This window comes from Gopherus flavomarginatus, chromosome 2 (assembly GCF_025201925.1).
Source record: "Gopherus flavomarginatus isolate rGopFla2 chromosome 2, rGopFla2.mat.asm, whole genome shotgun sequence".
Lineage (NCBI taxonomy): Eukaryota > Metazoa > Chordata > Testudines > Testudinidae > Gopherus > Gopherus flavomarginatus.
The window spans coordinates 60,052,456-60,070,005 of record NC_066618.1 but is presented as its reverse complement, the minus strand read 5'-3'; the positions used below and the strand labels follow the sequence as shown (position 1 = coordinate 60,070,005).

The 17,550-nt window shown below is 41.0% G+C and overlaps 1 protein-coding gene across 1 annotated transcript in view; it reads right to left on the bottom strand.

Moving 5' to 3' along the window:
• HDAC9 (histone deacetylase 9) overlaps positions 1 to 17,550 on the bottom strand; it is a 511,031-nt gene that overhangs the window by 17,843 nt on the left and 475,638 nt on the right. The window contains exon 24 of the mRNA XM_050938581.1: positions 11,905 to 12,038. Coding sequence (XP_050794538.1) covers positions 11,905 to 12,038 — 134 coding nt within the window. The remainder of the gene's footprint in view (positions 1 to 11,904; positions 12,039 to 17,550) is intronic.

The window sequence follows — 17,550 nt, the reverse complement described above, 5'->3', positions numbered from 1 at the left end:
TGCATGATGATATATCATCACAAGAGCCAAGCAAAAAAGGTAAATCATGTTCCATCTACATTCATTTCAATTTTTAGATGAATTCAGCTCTGCTCATGCCCCTTTCTGTACACCATCCATTCTACACACATTAGGGCAATTAAGTTTTACTCGCACAAATGCTCACAGCCATCTGTGTGAGTTTTCATGGAAACAGCAGCTGCAATTTGTACATATAGATATCGATGCCAGAAGTATTTGCATACTCATCCAATCAAAGGGCTGGAATAACATCATGTGAATCATCTGCCCAATCATGACTAAGAAACTATCTTTTGAATATTTGTAAACAAATTCAAAAATATATTTGTTGAATAAATTTGTCTGATGAATACACTGGAGAGAATTTCAAACTTACATGGATATTTCGTGGGCAGAAAAAGAGGCAAAATTGGCTCACTTATTCATTGTCAATGATTAAATCAGCTCTAGTCATTACATCAAGGAGGTTAGCCTGGATTATAAAGAGGTGATAAACTAAGCAAATTTACCCAAAGTCCCAGAATTGCTGGGATTCAGGTAAAATGATCAGCAGGGAAATATTTTAATGCTGATGAAATTCCAGTTATCATCAGGCTTTTGGGTTAATTCTCATGAGATGAATGGTGCTATTCATACTTCTTGTTTTTATCTGCCTGTAGTCCTGCATTGGGAATCTACCTGGAATATTTTCTTTGAATCCATAAGAATTAGCAACATAATTTATATTAAAGTAATATAAATGTTGGAATTCATCTTGACTGCCAGAAAAAGGCTGCTACAAATATCAGCCTGTACTAACACCATAAAACCACTGAGGATGCCAGATTGTAATGGTGGATTGCTGCTAATTTAAATGATGCATTAAGACATGCCAATCCAGCTTTAGGATTGGAGGTAGTTGAATAATAAAAATTAAAGTAACTGATATATTTGCAATTAACAAGTCAACTTTGCTTCACTGGTCTTCATAGGTCATAGCATTCGGTTATTTGCAAGCACTTGGATAAAAGCTGAGTATTTGTGAAAATGTTCACAAATCACTAATTTCACAAGTGATTATTCATCTGAAAATTCATACTGGAAGTCCGGTATTTGTTAATAACCATTATTCATTTTTGTCATTCATTATTCTCTATTTAAAATGTTTCAGGCATCCAACCAGGAAGCAGAAAAAATACTATGGGCCCAATGCTGAGGTCCAGCTGGGCTGAGCTCAGCACAGATCCACAGGCAGGAGAACAAAGGAGACTTAAAGCCACATTTTCACACTCTTCCAATCCTTATGGCTACTGGGACCCAGTTTAGCTCCTGGAGTAAGTTAGAACAGATTCAAGGCTACTCTAACCTGCATCTCTGGGAGCCATTGCAAAGGCTGTGGAATGGCCATAGTGCAAGATGCTCCAGCTATGCTTTGTTCCACCCTCAACATATCCTTCCTGTTCCCCTGAAAACTCCTTCTACTGGATAGGAGTTGGTGATATGACATAGCTATTGTAGCTCTATGCCAGCCAGTGTTTCTCCTAATCAAGGAAATTAAAGGGAATCTTGTCAGGCAACTTTCATAAATTGGTTGGACTAGGGTCAGATGATATGTCCTTGTGATTTAGGAGGCCAATCACACACCTTAATTAACCAGTAATGAACCATTAAAGTGAAGAGTTCACAAATAACTCATAAGCTAACTCATCTAAAATGTCTGATCAATACTTATGAATAACAAATACATGCACAGACATCAGGTTAGTCATGAATCAATCACAAACAGAAAAAAGGGCCAAATTTGCAATCATTGTTATTCACGATGAACATTTTGGTCAGTTCTTGTAACAGACCTGTAGCCGACATGGATTTTCAGTGTTTGTTATCTAAACTTCCCCCCCTCCCCACCCCAAAAAAATCCCTCTCGGTAACTATTCCAGCTTGGTTTCAATTGCAGAAATGTTCTCTGTCTCCATATTCTTTGCAGTAGCCAGGCAGAATGCTGGATCCTGTTCCATATCAATAAAACCACATCAGACTCCAGACGTAAGTTCATTACATTATACACCCTGTTCAACCCTGATGCACTATTGTTACAAAAACACTGTAAAAATAAAGCCAGTGGATTATTACAGCTATTTCTATACTCCTTTGAAACAGGGCCTTCTGCATAAGGGAAAATAATTTCTGTTGGCAGTGATCCACTTTTTGGATATAGCTACATAGACATAGGGGTGTCCCTGGAAAATATCAGGATACAGACCCAACAGTGAACAAAAGAAACCACTCTACACCTGACAGTCATAGCACCATCACCTTCACTCCTACACTTCTTGGCATTCAAATCATGCAGTTTATTAGATCTGGAGCCGAAGAGAATAGAAGTTGTAAAGAGCACTGGTAATACATTTGCAGAACAGAATCTTTCAGAGAGGAATGACTCAGGTCAGTGCATGACCAACAAAGCCAGTTAAGGGAGAGCTTGTATCATTTACGGAAGACAAAATTTTCAAAGGATTTGCACCAATAAATTGGGCTTTTTTGTGCCCAAGGGAATGTAATGGAATTTGTGTCCAATTAGCATTTTCAAAGGAAAAAAGCAACTGTGCGCCACATACACTGAGTAGTCAAAAGTTGCTCCAAATGAATTATGTTTCTATCAACAAGTGGCATAAAAATACACTGCCTATCAAATTTTCACATGCTTGGAAGGTGGCATAAGTGATGGTAAGGGTGTAAGCAGTTTGCCAAAATTTGAGACAATTGCCATCTGCAGTGGATGAGCAGCCTACACTTGGCACCTGACTACACTGCCTCCTTAGCCCTGCCATATTTTAAGGAGCAGAAGCTAGCTTTATTCATGGGTGTTGGTGAATTTGTTTAGAGAAAAAAATGACGCCCAGGAACATTTTAGGCAATCTCAGGTTTAAAGCAAGGGTTCTGGAGAAGGAGACGTGATGGTAATAGATATGGGATCCACAGATTCCATGGATGCCTGAGAGTCAACCATACACTTCAAAGTGGGTGTACAGATCATGGGGGCTTTATAGATTTACAGAAGATAGGATTTCTCTTGTACAGGTTTGACTTGATAACCATTCTACAGCTGTGCGAAAAGGAGCCAAAAGGGTATGTGGAGAATCACACACATAGAAGCCATGACTGAGGTGGTCAAAGTCGCCATTGTTCCGGATAAGTCATAATAGCAGACTGTTTGCTGCCTCCAACTCCATTCAACGGTGTCTGTGAGCAACTCCCAGGAGTTTTAGTAATTATATTGGCTTCCCTAGGGGCAGACATGACCAACAGTAGGTTCATGAGAGAGATCTTTGACACTGCACAGCTCCTATTCCATCCTGTGCAGATTTTGACCTCTGACAATATTCCAGGGATCATAATTTTGCACTTTTGATAATTTAGCCCCTAAATATAGGGGAGGCCTGTTAGGTGATAACAGAACTGAGTACAATATCTGCAGTGAGAATAAACACATTTTAAGTTCATCCCCTTTCAAATATGGAAGGCTTTTACTCACACATTTTTTTTTAAAAAGTCTGACTCTTAATCTCCACTGTTTCCTCCTCTAAAACTGCTCAAAGCTTCCATCTGAGGTCCTGTTCCTTATACTACTCTTTATTTGGATACCTTTCTTTGCTTGAACTAGCTTTTGAAATGTTAGAAAATCCCTGTTATGAGCCAGGCTGTGCAGTAAGCATGTCGACATAAAGCTCTGCCATGACGATAGCTGTAGATATACCCAAGTTGTATCAGAATTGGAACAGTGCTTTTCCATGTAGTCTTTCAATGTAGGAGAGATTTCATTTAGGAGTCATACATCCTTCTTATTTTGAATGTTAGGAATTTTCTGAATATTTCTATATTTTAGGTTTATACAGAAGTATTTCTGGGTAGAAATTTTTCAGTGCTCCATAACTGATATGTACAACATGAATAAATCCATTTTCATTAGGGAGTATATCTTTAAAGGTCTTAAGGGTGACTAGGAACATAATGCCCAAGGACAGTCAGAGGGAGTTAGGCACGTGACTCTAATTTGTGCGTTGGAAAATCTCCCACTAGTAATATATCACTTTTGAACCAGTTCATCTTCAGTCTTCTTGGCCAAGCCACCTCCTGGCTAGCACTGGCCACTTCTGAGACTATAATGTCACCCTACTGGTGCATACTTTGCACTATTGCAGACTCCTCCCACTGCTGACTTTCCATTTTGGAGCACCTTCTCCCGGGTTTATGACAGTCAGAGTTGACATAAACCTCGGGTGAACCAATGATTGTAATAATTATTTGGTAATAATGACAGATTCAGATTAACAATGAAGATATGGGCTGTGACCAGGCTTAACTTTCAATTTAAAATTGATCTCCGGCAATTTTCACTTATGTGCTTGCTATTTTGGAAATATTTCCATTTTAGAGAGAGAAGCATTTACCTATTCTGGCAAATCACACACACTAACTCCTTTCTTTTTTAATGCAGTGTCTGCGTTCTTAGCGGCGCTCTTTGCATAGCTGGCAAGCTTACCCAGATTCACACCAAATTCCACAAAAATGGGGAAATGCCAACTTTTCATCATCTGAATTAAAGCTGCAGAGCATTAGTTTTCCATTTAAATTGCCATACACACCCAAACCCAAGATCCACTAATCGCAAGAATGCGGCACATATTTCATACTTTACAACAAAAGTGTCCAGTACAGATTTTTAAATGCCCTTGGTAGCCAACCAATCACAATGCTTTGTCAGATTACCCTTAAGAAGAGTAATTCAAGCAGGAAGAATATTTACTAGATGTTAAATTTAGCCATTTAAAAATGTTTTCCTACTTTGGGCCAAATCCAGCCTTGGCCAGCACAGTAAGAAAGAGCAGACACACTTCCTGGTGTGTCCTCTGCTACAAGGGGATAGGGATAGCTCAGTGGTTTGAGCATTGGCCTGCTAAACGCAGGGTTGTGAGCTCAATCCTTGAGGGGACCATTTGGGGATTGGTCCTGCTTTGAGCAGGGGGTTGGACTAGATGATCTTGTGAGGTCCCTTCCAGCCCTAATAATCTATGATTCTGTGATCCTGCTGGGTGGAATACACCATGGATTACACTTTGCTGCTTCCTCTGAGCAGGAGGACATCTGGTAGTAGTTAGCATTTGCTACAGGTTCTGGGACACTTGCTACAGCATATGGGGCTGGCTACTAGATGCCTCCCTAAGCCATAGACCATTTCTTCTTGGGGACAAGGTGCATAGGGTACAAGTTAGCACTTGCTCCAGACCATGGGGCTAATAGACAACTCACAGAGCATTTCTTTTGTGGGACGGGATTCATATTGGTTTAGCTGTGTACTCTGGGGAGATCCTGCATGGCTGCTTACAAAGGGGATTGGGAAGGTTGTTGTGGAGAGAAGAATTAAGCCTATGACTTCAAACCAAAGTAGTCTAGGGAACGAAGGCTTAGCAGATATGTCACTGCACTGATATATTATTAGCCATCACCCACGAGGGCATGGTGGTGCAAGGACCAGAGAGGCTATTCTAGCCCAATGACTGGAGTAGAAGCCATGGTGTGGGACCACTTTTACTTCCCAGTCTGGGCATGAGATTCGCACCACTACCACCCTCACAGAGATGCCCAACACCCAGTCCAAATATATATGTAGTAAAGTAATACAATTAATCTGTGATGGAAAAATATGGATTAATTCAGGAGTGCCCAACCTACAGCCCATGGACCATACATGGCACACCAGAGCATTTCATAAGGCCCACGGCCTGCTTCAGCACAGTACACTAACAGTAGATTCATCAGCATGCTGCCATCATGTTAACATCATTTTAGTTTACACAAGTGTGTATACAGACACTGCTGTACATAGAAACAACCTATCTAAATACATACAAAACAAGATGAACTTAAAATATAAATTAATATAGGTGACTTTAAATCTTATTAAAATATGTAGAATGTGTTTGGCCCACACAAGGTTTGTGCTTGGGTTTATGTGGTCCTCCTTTGTAATAAGGTTGGGCACCATTGGGCTAGTAACGGAAGCCAACAGGAAAAAAGCACTCTTCACAGAAAATGAGGGAGCTGAATTTTCAATGCAAGGCTGCGTCAGCATCTCAACAGCTTCTTGGTTTAAAAGTAATTTCTCTTTTCTAATTAGCTAAAACCATCATTTCTTTTGTTTTGACAGGTGCCCATGTAATGGATGTGATCTAAAACCACTAACAGAAGATGTCTAGGACATTTTACAGCAACTTAACCTCATCCTTTTTTCTTTACCTGCATGAAGGATTGCACTGTTTTGATTTTGGATTTCAGGGGAATCTAATTGCTTAATCACTTCTAGCCTCTTTGGAAGATTTTCTTCCTAGGAGGCAACCCACGGTGCTTCTAATTAGCTTTGCATTTAGTTCAGTAAATTGTCCTTAAAAGAAATTCAGGTTTTTCTTTTTGTGCACAAAAGTATGAATGATAAAAACTGAAATCTAGATACATTTATACCTTTGTTTATGTCTACATTGTTGAAGTTTTGCTTCATTTATTGTCTTTACAAATAAACAACTGCTATGCTAAGTGTTTCTGATAAAAAAAAAAAAGCCAATGGCTTTTATTTTGTAGAGTTCCATATACGTTTCTGTGGAATTTCCAAAATGAACGTTCACAACACTTCTGTGGAGAAGTTCAAAAGTATTCATCACACATTGATTGGCCTGATAACTCGTTTAAATGTTGAGCTCTTCCAAGAAAAAGAGACCTTCTGAGATGGATTTTTTGGTTAGTCTTCAAAGTCAACATTTGTATGAAGGACTTTTCTTTACCATGATCAAATTATTTAACAAAGGTTAATTCAATAGCATATTCTTTTCATATTGACCCAACTCATAACTATTAAGGGGAAAGTAAAAGCTATCTTCTTAAATAGATCACTTTCATGAAGGCCACATGTAATTAAAAGCAAGTTTGGGTTTAGTTTTGGAGTTTGGTTTATTTTGGGGGGGATTGGGGGTTGGTTTTGTCTTTTTTGGGTGTCAACATGTTTTTCTTGCAGAGATTCAGAGACAAATTAGTTAGAGCAAGCATTTCTAGCTTGTAAGTCTGTTGTTTCATGTCTGACTGGCTCCCCAAGAAAGTTGGAAGTTACTGCTAGTTTTACGGTTACTCTTTATGTTATAAGTTATTCTGCTGATAATAAGACATGCGAAGCAGTGTGTTGCTCTACTGACAGGTCCTGGCCAAAAACAACATAGGCAAGGAAAAAAGAATTTAAAAAAACCCTGCAAAATGTTTATGAATTCTAATCCTCAGCACATGAATAAATACAACTGACAAACTGCAGAGTACCTTACAAAGGCCTTTCCTGACCTTTCTAATTTGAGTTCAATTGCATGTGCAGTGTTTAGAAGCCAAAGTGGGTCTTGCCAATGTTTTTAAACTACGGTTGCAGTACGTATCATTATTTGTAAAAGTGAAGTGCCAGATAATAAGTTATAATTACCCTATTAATCACCTGCAAATAATTGCATTCAAGGAAGAATGCATCTTCAAATTACAATAATTGGTGACTTAAAGAAACCAATTTTTTCTATCCTTGACTGGAGGAGACTTTATAGTTGGCTGTGCAAATCTACATTTATTCTGTTGAAATGAGGCAGTGTACATTATATATATGCTATGGTCCATATCCTCATCTAGTATTGATTGGTATAACTCCATGGAAGTTGATAGAGCTGTCCTAATTTACACAAGGTGAGTATCTGGCCCTATATCTACATGCCCTTCCTTATCAGCCTACCCATCTCAGCAATACCTTTAGTCACAGATTTTCTGTGAGCAGTTTCTTATGGTGGTGCGTAGTGAGGCGGTGTGGCTCCCCTCCCCCCCCAGGGAGGGTCGAGCCCCGTCAGTCATCCAAGGGGGGCAGGGCCGCTGGGCGGAAGTCCCGCCCCTCAGAGGGTCAGGCGGCGACCCAGAAGAATAAAAGCCGGGCCCCAGCCTTCAGTTGCAGGTCTGCCACCGGCAGGAGCAGACGTGTCCGCCGACGCCCGTAACTGGGAGACCACCCAAGCCAGAGGCCGAGACCAGGAGCTGCCAGAGCGTCCCTGCGGTCGATACGACGAGGAGCCGCCAGAGCGTCCTTGAGGCCGCTACGACGAGGAGCTGCCAGAGCTGCCTCGCCCCTACTACGGCCCCGAGGAGCCCCCAGACCAGGCTTGGCCCGCATTCCCTGAAATATTACCGGACCTGCCGCCCAGCCCAGACTGGGAGGAACCAATGATTCTGGACGTCCCCGGAACGGAGGCCCCGGACCAGGTAGGAGTAGAGGGGGAGGTAGGAAGTAGCCCGGGGGCACCTGATTCCAGTCAGGCTGCAGAGCTAACTTTGCCAATGTCAGTGTATTTCGGTCAGGACCCCCACTGACCATCGGTAGCGGTGACAGCCGCTACCAGGGCCCCGGGCTGGAACACAGAGGAATGGGTGGGCCTGCGTTCCCCCTGCCACCTGTATCCGGGTGGCAGACTCCCTCTCTCCCCGGCCAAAGGGCCAGAGCTGATTGTAACTGTGTTTGGTGCCCGCCCGAACCAAGGGCAGGGGCCCCATTTGACTTTGCCACTGCTCTACCCTGCCCCAAAGGGCCAGAGCTGATTGTAACTGTGTTTGGTGCCCCGTCTGGACCAAGGGTTGGGCCCCTCCTGACGTTGCCACTGCTCTGCCCTGCCCCAAAGGGCCAGAGCTGATTGTAACTGCAGGGACAGACCTCCCCAGGGCAGGACCGCGGGCCCGAGGAGCGGCCCCGGGGACGACAGTGAGGCCGGTGTGGCTCCCCTCCCCCTCAGGGAGGGTCGAGCCCCAGCGGAACCCGTCTACATGGTGATGATGACATAGTTTCTGAATCTTCCTTCTCCAAAATTAGCAGGAGCAGTATCTGCTCTCTCCTTGCAGTAACATTGTTCAGTTTTGGTTTGGAGATGTGTGTCTGCCGGTTTCCTGCATGTCCCTAGTTAGATTTAATACTTGGAAAATAAACATGCTTGTATTATAAATTTATAATGTAAGTGTACATGAGAAGAATATTTATTGTGTGAGAGGTTTCAAGATCTTAATGTTCATGTCTTTCCTCTAGTGAATTATAATGCACATGCACTCATACTTGTCTTTATCTTCCATTATTAAAAGTCCTCCCTTCCATTTATTATGCTATATTTTGCAAACAGATAAACCCATTGAATCACCCAACCTACTTTATTGGCCTCAGATTACTGGTCCCCCTTAAGAGCCAATAGAGTTAGGTCAATATTTCAGTACATTCACGCATAACTCACAGTAAAATACATTTCATGTCTGTTTCCAACTGTAGGTATTTTTCTGAGAATGCAGAGGGTCAGCAGCTTTAGAAGCAGTAGCAGGTGTGAGCCAACATTAAAACAAAACGAGGCCTTCTCACAAAGAAGCAACATCACCAAATGATCATCGTTGGCTGTGGAGAGCCAGGCCCCTGGCATAGTGGTGAGAGTAGGGCGACCAGACTGCAAGTGTGAAAAATCAGGACAGGGGTGTGGGGTAATAGGAGCCTATATAAGAAAAAGACTCAAAAATCAGGACTGTCCCTATAAATTTGGGACGTCTGGTCACCCTAGGTGGGAGCATAGTTTCATTAGCATTATTTATCTCCCCATGAGGCTGCAAACCTCAGAGAGATATTACCTTAAATGTGTCCAAGCTAACCAGAGCCAAGCAGAAATCAGGCTGACACATCTCCAGTCTAAAGCTGGGCAAGGTTGCACTGTGAGAATATTGCTGTTGTGGCTGATTTTGAAGGAGAAGGATTCAGAGGATGTGCCACCATCACCATCACCACCACAGGAAACTGCTGTGTCAGATATGAAGTTCATGAATGATAGTGTGGGTGAGGATGGGCAGGAGGGCAGGCTGATCCGGAGGGTCAACAAAATTTTATGACTAAGATTTTCAAACAGATGCATGAAGTCAGGCTTCTAAATTCATATTTCAGCACCCAAATAAGAGGCCTGACATTGAAAAGTGTTGCTCCTCCTCAAAAGAAGACACTGGATGTTCAGCACTTTTGAAAACTTTTCTTTATAGGCCATATCATAGGTCATCCAGCATGAAACTCAAATAGGGCTGAATATTCTGCTATGGAATGCTTGTTCCCAGAGAGTGCAAGGGGATGGGGAGAAGAGAGACCTTTCCAGCAACCCCAACCATCTTCACACAAGGTATCATATTTTTTTGATCATCCCTCCACAGTAGCACTCCCTTAATGTATTAATTCTTACACTGTCCCTGGTGCCTGCAAGGGAGCAGACTGAGGAACTTTGGGGTTTAGGGTTGCTCCGGGGAGTTTCTTTGCATTAATTTCCTGTACCCAAGAAGTTCTATAGCTCCTTTTCCTGGAAGAGGTGCCTTGTACCTTCTGAATCAGGCTACTTGTTCTCAAGACAGGCCACTATAGTGCAGAGCCCGTGTATGCAGCCTGTTGGGGTGTACTATGTTGCCATGTAAACTAAGTTCAAGACTTGCAGTACAGTCAATTTTCCTTAACCTGCAAAGGAAAAAAAATTATGGGCTTGTGTCCTTCATTGCTTTTTTGTGATACATAAAGAAAGCCTGAAAGGATTTGGCTCAAAGTAGGGGGGAAAGGCATAGGATAAGTGGGCTTCCTGCTTGTGTTTAGTACCACAAATTCTTGTCTTGTCTACTTTGGAAGTTTCTATGGACACTGGAGAATTGGTGAAACTGAGACTTCATCAGAGCCAATAGATTGAAAACTGAGCAGCTGAAAAGGGGAAAGGATTTTTAGATAAATTGTTTAAAACTGTTTTTTAACATGTATTCAACTCCAATGCTTGAAGAACATTTGAGAGAAAAGATCTCTGTTAAAGGTTCATTACCAGTACCCTTTTGATTCAGGCCTGAGAACTCCCGATACACATCTCTGAGATGCTCAATAGGTTCTCCAGCAAAATTAGGGAAGGCTTCATGTGGCATTTTTGTTATCTATAAAGTAGAATATAAGCAAAAAAAAACCCTTTCAGGCATTCTTTATGTATCATTAAAAAAAATGCATAAAGGTCTTTTAAAATTCCTTCATAGGTGATCATATAGGTTATAAGCAATTTCCACTATAACAAACAGCACTTCACACCAATCTAATAGGCCTGAAATGGTGGCCTGAAAAGGAATTAGGAGACTAGTAAGTGAGTGAGTACACTAAAAAATACTGATTACTGAGGTTGTCAGTTTCCAGTAAAAATAATGACTTGCAACCCTGTTCCCCATAATAAGATTTCACAGCCCATGGCATGAGAACATGTGACAAGGTCACAGTTTAAGGTAAAGGTACGTTGCCTTTATGTATTTGATTTTTGTATGTGCCTTTAGCAGGTTTACTCTTTATCATTATCACCACAGAGTGAGCACATGCAGAGAGCAGAGATTTGCCAGTAGACGGTGGAAAGAGAAGTATCAAAATACTGCATGAAAATGTTCTTTTGCTATTTTCAGTCCAAGAAATTACCAGCAATCTTGAGAGAAGAGCCTGTTTTCCCACAATAGCTCGCTCAAAACATGATCAATGATGAGCATCAGTGACCCTCACTGATGTCAAGGCAGGTTCTCAGCACAGCGTATTGAGTCCTTCTCAGAATCAAGAATAGTTTTGCAAACCCTAGAGATTCATATAAACATCTGATGGTGGGGTGCTAATCAAAACCAAAATAACTTCCCACTCTTTTGTGTTTTGCTCATTACTAAGACATGTGCAAAAGGCACTTATTTTTACACACCGGGAAAATTAAAAGAAAACAAAAAGACAGAACTTTTTGAAAACATTGATTGTCCTCTGAAACCCTTGGACTTGTCTTTTACCTCATTTCCTAGAAGGGCATTTACACAGGCTTCAGATGCATCACAGATGGCAGTAAGGTCATGTCCTCCCTCCAATGCCAGCACCACACGACCAGCTGCTAGCTTCAGCAACTGCTTCGTTAGGTGACCAAAACCTAACATGCAAAGACAGTAGTGCAAATTATTAAAGCAGAACAGATATTAATGACATATTTTATATCGGTTGTATCAGAAAGTAGGAAACATGAGGATATTGCACAAAAACATAAGATCATGGTCCATCTATTTCAGTAACCTGGCTCCAACACTGGTCAGCCCTAAATACTACAGAAGAAAGTGTAACCATGTACCTCTGTATTCACACCCTACTGCAATGATATTTGTACAAAATATGCCTTGTGAGGTATCATATGAAAGCTAATAACACACTGGTTATTAATATTATTGTAAAATGATACACATTCACATAGTTATAGGTGAAGCTATGAATTCCTACTGTGTGACGTTACTAGAACATGTTTACAACCAGACAGGCTAGCCTAGGAAAAGGTAATAAACAAGTCTGTCCTAGAAAAGGCATTGCGGATTTACCACAGTTTATATATTAGCAGTAAACAAAACCATCAAGCTAAACCAGAGGCATTTAATCTGATCCTGAATTCAACAGGTACAGATTTAATATGATTCCTGTACCCCGGAGAAACACGGGAGACTAAATCCCCAGGAGGCCTTCCTAACTTTTAAATACACATACCATTGGGGATATAAGGAATAAAGAGAGAATCCACCTTTGTCCTTCAACAAAGAAGGCAAACAACAACAACAACCCAGCAACAAGTGATTTGAGCTCTGTGATGGATCCTGGCCAGGCTGGCTAGTAAAAGCTGAAAAGGAGCCTGTGGGTAAGTGATACTATCTTGATCAAAGACTGTATCTTGCTAAATTAAGTTTTAGACTCTTAGATGCATTTTTTCGCTTTGTAAAGGGACCAGCAAAATGGGCCCTGATCTTAATGTACTACCACAGTGTAAAAAATAAATAATACTATACGTTACATTTTGGTATTTGGTAAAGTCAGTGCACTAACAACACTCTCGGGAATCAGGCTTAGTGCAGGCTGGAACTGTTCAAGGTTTACCAGACAGTTCTGCTAGTGTTCCTCAAGTATTGATCCACAACACTCTGTATTCCTGTATTACAACCAGAGGCTGCCAATGGAGCTCCATTGGATCCAGCTTTCTGAGGGTATTCAACTCAGGTAACACCACTACTTAAATTTCATCTGAGATTAAAGTTAGGTGAAATTATTTCATTTTTGTTTCATTAAATTTCATAAAAAGATGAATAATTTGGGGAGGAAAATTTTGAAAATGGTTGTGTAATTTCCAAGGGCAGTTTTTGCTTTTGCTTGACCTCCCTTCCAATGGTTAATGGCAGGTAAGCCCTTGAGACTTTTTAAGTTAAATTCACAACACACTTGTAGCCCAGGTCTCACACTTCTATCCACTCTGTTCTAGTTGCTCTTCTGACAGTGGTCCCTACCAGCTCCAGAGCACTGCATGTTCCCTAGGTTTAATAAACAGATTGGCAAGACACCCAGGAGGTTTATAGCTCCAGAAAGACATTGTTACTGAGCTCCAGTGAGAATGGAATGTAGAAATTTGACATTTCAATAAATGAAAAAAGTATTCTGGAGAAATGTTCTGAGGCACAGACTGAAGCCTTGACCCTGCAAGCATTTACACAGATGCTTAAGAAGTAAGCACATGATTAACCCCATTTACTTCAATGGGACATATAGTTAAGCATGGCTATAACTGTTTGCAGGATCGGGTCCCTAATTATTCCACATTTTGCCTAATTGTTCACAAAATTCTACGTATGCATCTGACGAAGTGGGTATTCACCCAAGAAAGCTCATGCTCCAAAACGTCTGTTAGTCTATAATGTGCCACAGGACTCTTTGCTGCTTTTACAGATCCAGACTAACATGGCTACCCCTCTGATACTTGACAAAATTCTACTTGCCACTTGTGCCAGGGCTGATCCCAGAATCCTTAAAGTGAAATGTTAATTCTTTAAACCAACTTATAACCTAGTGTAGTTCTCTAAGAACTGCAGTTTTAACTCTACTGAAGCCACTACACTGTGGTTCAAATCACACATGGTTTGAAAAACAAGCAAAAATTTAAATCTCTCATTTAAGGTCAACCTTCACTTGTAGTCGGGGGGGGGGGGGAGGAAAGCTTTGCAAAAGACCAAATTTAGTAGGATAATAAAAGTGAAGGAAGGAGTGGAATGAGGATAACCTTTGATCATTAGCCAGTTTCCACTTTCTTTTACCTAGAGGATTTATTTCTGTTTGCATACTACACATGTGATCTTCAGACTCATATCAAGACAGTGCCAGCAGCAGTACCATGAGATGAACACATAGGAAATTCAAAAGGAAATGAAGAAGAATGAATAGTTCATGGGCTCTCCACATCCACATACTGTATAACTCTCTCTTCAGCTTTGTGAGAAGTGCAACTGGATTTTAAGATGCTATTATCCCTCACTTCACACAGCTTCTGTCAGGAAGAGAAAGTTCTACTGAATCCAATACCCTGCACAGTTTGAAAACAATATACGACCACAAGAGTCACTGCAGCCACAACATAATTTTATGGAAATAAATTCAGAGTCTCTCTGAACAGATTTTTCTTCTTTTTGAAAATTGTACACAGTACTTGTGATAGAGATCATACCAGGTTATTTCACCTGCTTGCTTTCCTCAAATTACTAGCAAATATCAACATTACAATAGCCACTACTGACTTAGTAGCAGATGTCTACACAATCAGCCATACAAGACATACCACTCCCAGTACAATTCCAGGATGGAATTAATCGGACAATGTCATAACATTTCTTCCCAGATCTGGACCTTAGCGTCCAAAATATGGGTGTTAGCATGAAAACCTCCAAGCTTAGTTACCAGCTTGGACCTGGTAATTGCTGCCACCAGCCAGGAATTATACAGTGCCTAGCTCACTGTGGTCTCCCCAAAACCTTCCCTGGGGGACCCCCAGACTCAGATGCCTTGAGTCTTACAACAAAGGGAAATAATCCCCTCCCCTTGTTTCCTTATTACTTCCTCCCAGGCTCCCCTCCCTGGACGACCCTAGGCGATTCCCTGCTTCCAGTCCTGGAAACACAAGTACCGAGAGATCTAATCTCTCTTCCCCCTCACCCAGAGGGTATGCAAAGTCAGGTTTAGTAAATCTAACACAAAGAGATTTCCCCCCTGACTTCTTCCTCCCACCAATTCCCCAGTGAGCTGCAGACTCAATTCCCTGGAGTCCCCACTAAAGAAAAACTCCAACAGGTCTTAAAAAGAAAGCTTTATATAAAAAGAAAGAAAAAGGACATAAAATATCTCTGTATTAAGGTGACAATATACAGGGTCAATTGCTTAAAGGAAAGAAATGAATAAACAGCCTTATCCAAAAAGAATACAGTTTAAAACATTCCAGCAACTACACACATGTAAATACAAAAAAAACAATATAAACCTATTGTCTTACTATCCTTGTACTTACAACTTGGAAACAGAAGATTAGAAAACCTGGAGATTCCTGTGGTCACTCTCAGAGCCGAGAAAGAGAACAGACCCAAGACAAAGAACAAAGAACTCACACCCAAAACTTCCCTCCACCCAGATTTGAAAACGTCTTGTTTCCTGATTGGTCCTCTGGTCAGGTGTTTGGTTCCCTGTGTTAACCCTTTACAGGTAAAAGAACATTAACCGATAGCTATCTGTTTATGACAGACAATAAGAGCAAAAATCTGGTAACATGATAAAGGGTTACCAGATGAAACCATTATGGAGGGGGCTTTTCTTCAGCACAATTACCCAAAAAGTCAAGATGACTTGCTCCAGGGAGAGGAAATGACTTTAGCCAACAGTACCAATGCTTCTTAGACTGAATGAGTTATGAAAATTCATAACAAAGAAACGTAGATCATGTGCTATTATAGCAAGCTTAGAAAGATATTAGCTTCCTAAAGGAAATTCACTGGAGTACAGAAGTAACAACATGGAAATAAGGAATCCCAGTCAAGTCATGATTTTAAGATGGGCTGAAGTTTATGACAAATTAATAAGGGGAGTGGAGGAGGAAGGGGAAACAAGCACTGTGAAAAGAAGCAGCCATCTCTCCTGGTATAATGAGACTGAGCATGTCTCTGAATTCCCAAGTGACCAGGTGCTTGGGGCAAGGAAGAGGTCAGACTACCATTTTTAATCCTAAACCTTCAGACTCACCCAAATCCTTAAAAACCACTAGCAGATTCAAATCTTGGCCTCTCTGCTAACATTGCTGACAATGGTGCCAGTTGTGATGGTGGCTTCAAAAAATAGTTTCAGTTCGGCCTTGCCATACTGTAAAAGGGTCTACTTTTGCTGTGGTGTACAAGATTTATAGTATGGTAGAATTTTATGTGAACAGAACAGGTTCCGACAGAGGTTTAAAATGGAAAGTCACATTAAAAATACTAAGAGCTTGATTTGCAGTTTAGCCTTAAATGGACATCCCTTTTTGAGCATGCAATTTGGTGGACAGAAATAACTGCAAGGACAACTCAGCCCATTTAGACATCTACATACATGAACTGGTGGGTACAGTCCATTACTTAGATGTGTAAATGACTTAATTATGCCCATAATTATTTGCGCCCATGAGTAAGGGTATAAAAAGAGGATGACATTTTGAAAACATCCAGCTCGAAGGATGTTGAAAATTAATTGTTTCAAGTGGCTAAATAATAAGGAAAAGATTAAACACAGACTGTTATTTCCCAAATGCTACTGTGAATGTGCTGCATCGGTACATTTCTTAATATTTACACAGCAGTAGCCAGATTTTTTTAAATAGTCTCAGTTTTTTTGTGCCAGGAAACTGTGAGCATGGTTTTGTGCCAACAATTATTTTCAGGCACACTTTATATATTGAAGTACCTGTTTCCCGCTCAAGTCCAGTACTTAGATATCCAGGGTGTGGTTTGCAAAAGTGCTCGGAAAATATAAAAATGTTGAGTAGGGGAACTAAATAATAATGGTGTAAACAGCAAATTGTAAATTTGACACTGAAATACATGGCTAGCCACACAAATCAAGGATATGCACTTGATGAGTATTCTTAACTAAAGACCCATGCCTGCAGTGACTTATGCACATTTTTAACTTTACACACTACAAGTGACCCCATTGACTTGAACTAAATGTCCATATTACCCTCCCATTCCCTCTCTCCCTTCCTGTCCCCCCATTTTCTGATTAAATATAGTACTGGTTGGAATTTTAACAAAATTCCAAATAAAAAAAATAACAAATTATTTTCCCTTTTTCCCCCACGCTTTATATTTTAAAGTGGGCCCTGTTAAGGGGTGCTGGATTCTACTGCACCAGACAGGATACAATCCTAGGCTGGGGTGAACAGCCTGCCGTACTGCTCCCCTGATGAAGGTCAAAAGCAGAGCATGCAAAGTTACCCCCTGGTGCGGAGACTTGCACAAGTGACCTAGCTACCTGGTGGTCACCCTCAAAGCACTCTGACATAATGAGCTAGTGAGTAGGGAACAAAAAGACAAATCATTTCCTAATGTTAACCAAATTAGCTCACC